This window comes from Sturnira hondurensis, unplaced genomic scaffold (genome assembly GCF_014824575.4).
Source record: "Sturnira hondurensis isolate 20B ecotype Veracruz unplaced genomic scaffold, ASM1482457v3 Scaffold0008299, whole genome shotgun sequence".
Lineage (NCBI taxonomy): Eukaryota > Metazoa > Chordata > Mammalia > Chiroptera > Phyllostomidae > Sturnira > Sturnira hondurensis.
The window spans coordinates 1-1082 of record NW_028080930.1 but is presented as its reverse complement, the minus strand read 5'-3'; the positions used below and the strand labels follow the sequence as shown (position 1 = coordinate 1082).

The 1082-nt window shown below is 64.1% G+C and overlaps 1 protein-coding gene across 1 annotated transcript; it reads right to left on the bottom strand.

Annotated features, from left to right (window-relative positions):
- Positions 1-423: 423 nt before the first annotated feature.
- On the bottom strand, positions 424-1038 carry LOC118992726 (patr class I histocompatibility antigen, A-2 alpha chain-like; the record flags this gene model as incomplete). Its single annotated transcript, XM_037054688.1, has 2 exons — positions 424-700; positions 954-1038. Coding segments are annotated over 2 exons (362 nt in total), but the record flags the coding sequence as incomplete, so codon positions are not given.
- Positions 1039-1082: the final 44 nt, after the last annotated feature.

Sequence of the window (1082 nt, the reverse complement as noted above, 5' to 3'; positions counted from 1 at the left end):
TCTGGGATAATCTCCTATTTCCTGGAAGGTTCCACATCAAGTGAGAACCTAGGGTAGGAGTATCTAGGTCTCTCAGGGGAGACACAGACTCAGGTGGAGGCTGATGACTAAGCAAACCCAGAGTCAGGCCTCTAGAAAAGGTCTGAGCCAGAGAACCAGGGAGAGGTTCCTGGTGCCCCAGGTGCTGCAGGGTGTGAGGGACCCACTGTGGGTGTTTCAGGGAGAGGCTGGGCCCCTTCCTGTCCTTTAGAGGAAGCTGGGCCTGGTGGTGAGTCACAGAATAAGGAGACCTGGGGGACTCTTCCCTCTCCCGAGCAGGAGGGACACTGACACTGCCCCATTCCCCTCCTCTCCTGGTGGGAAGCCACCCCAGCCCACAGACCCCCTCCTGGGGAGGCCCGCGCCCTGGTACCTGCTCGGAGCAGCATCTCCTTCCCCTTCTTCAGGTACAGGCGGAGCCAGGGCACGCAGGTATCCTTCAGGTAGGCCCTCCAGTACTCCGCAGCCGGGTCCTGCACCAAGTTGCTCCCGGCAGTGGTGGGGGCCGCCGCCGCTTGAGCCCAGGTCGGGGTCGAGGAGCACCTGTCCACCTTCACCGCGAAGGTTTCGGCGCCGTCGTAGGCGGACTGGAAGTACCCGCGGAGGAAGCGCCGGTCCGACCCCACGACGCAGCCGGTCATCTGCTGCTGGGTGTGCGACCCTGACCGCACCCCGAGGTTGGCCGGGGCCAATTAGTCCCTCCCCAAAGACAGTTGTGTCCTGGACCTGACCAGTGGAGACCCGTCCCACGTCCCACCGGGGATTAATCCTAAACTGAATGAGAATCTAACTGGGGCAAAACCCGCGCGGGCTCCTCCTGGGGCGGGGGCTGGGCAGGTCCCGAAGCCTCTGGGCGACCCAGGCCCCTCCGTGGGGACGGGGGTCGTGCCCTGAGCCGGGCGCGCGTGGCTCACCGTCCTCGCTCTGGTTGTAGTGGGCGCGTAGGTGGTCCAAGTACTTTCGGGAATTCTCTTCGTGGTCCTTGGTGTTCCGCGCCCGCTGGTCCCACCCGTCTGGACGCTCCTGCTCCAGCCACGGCTGCT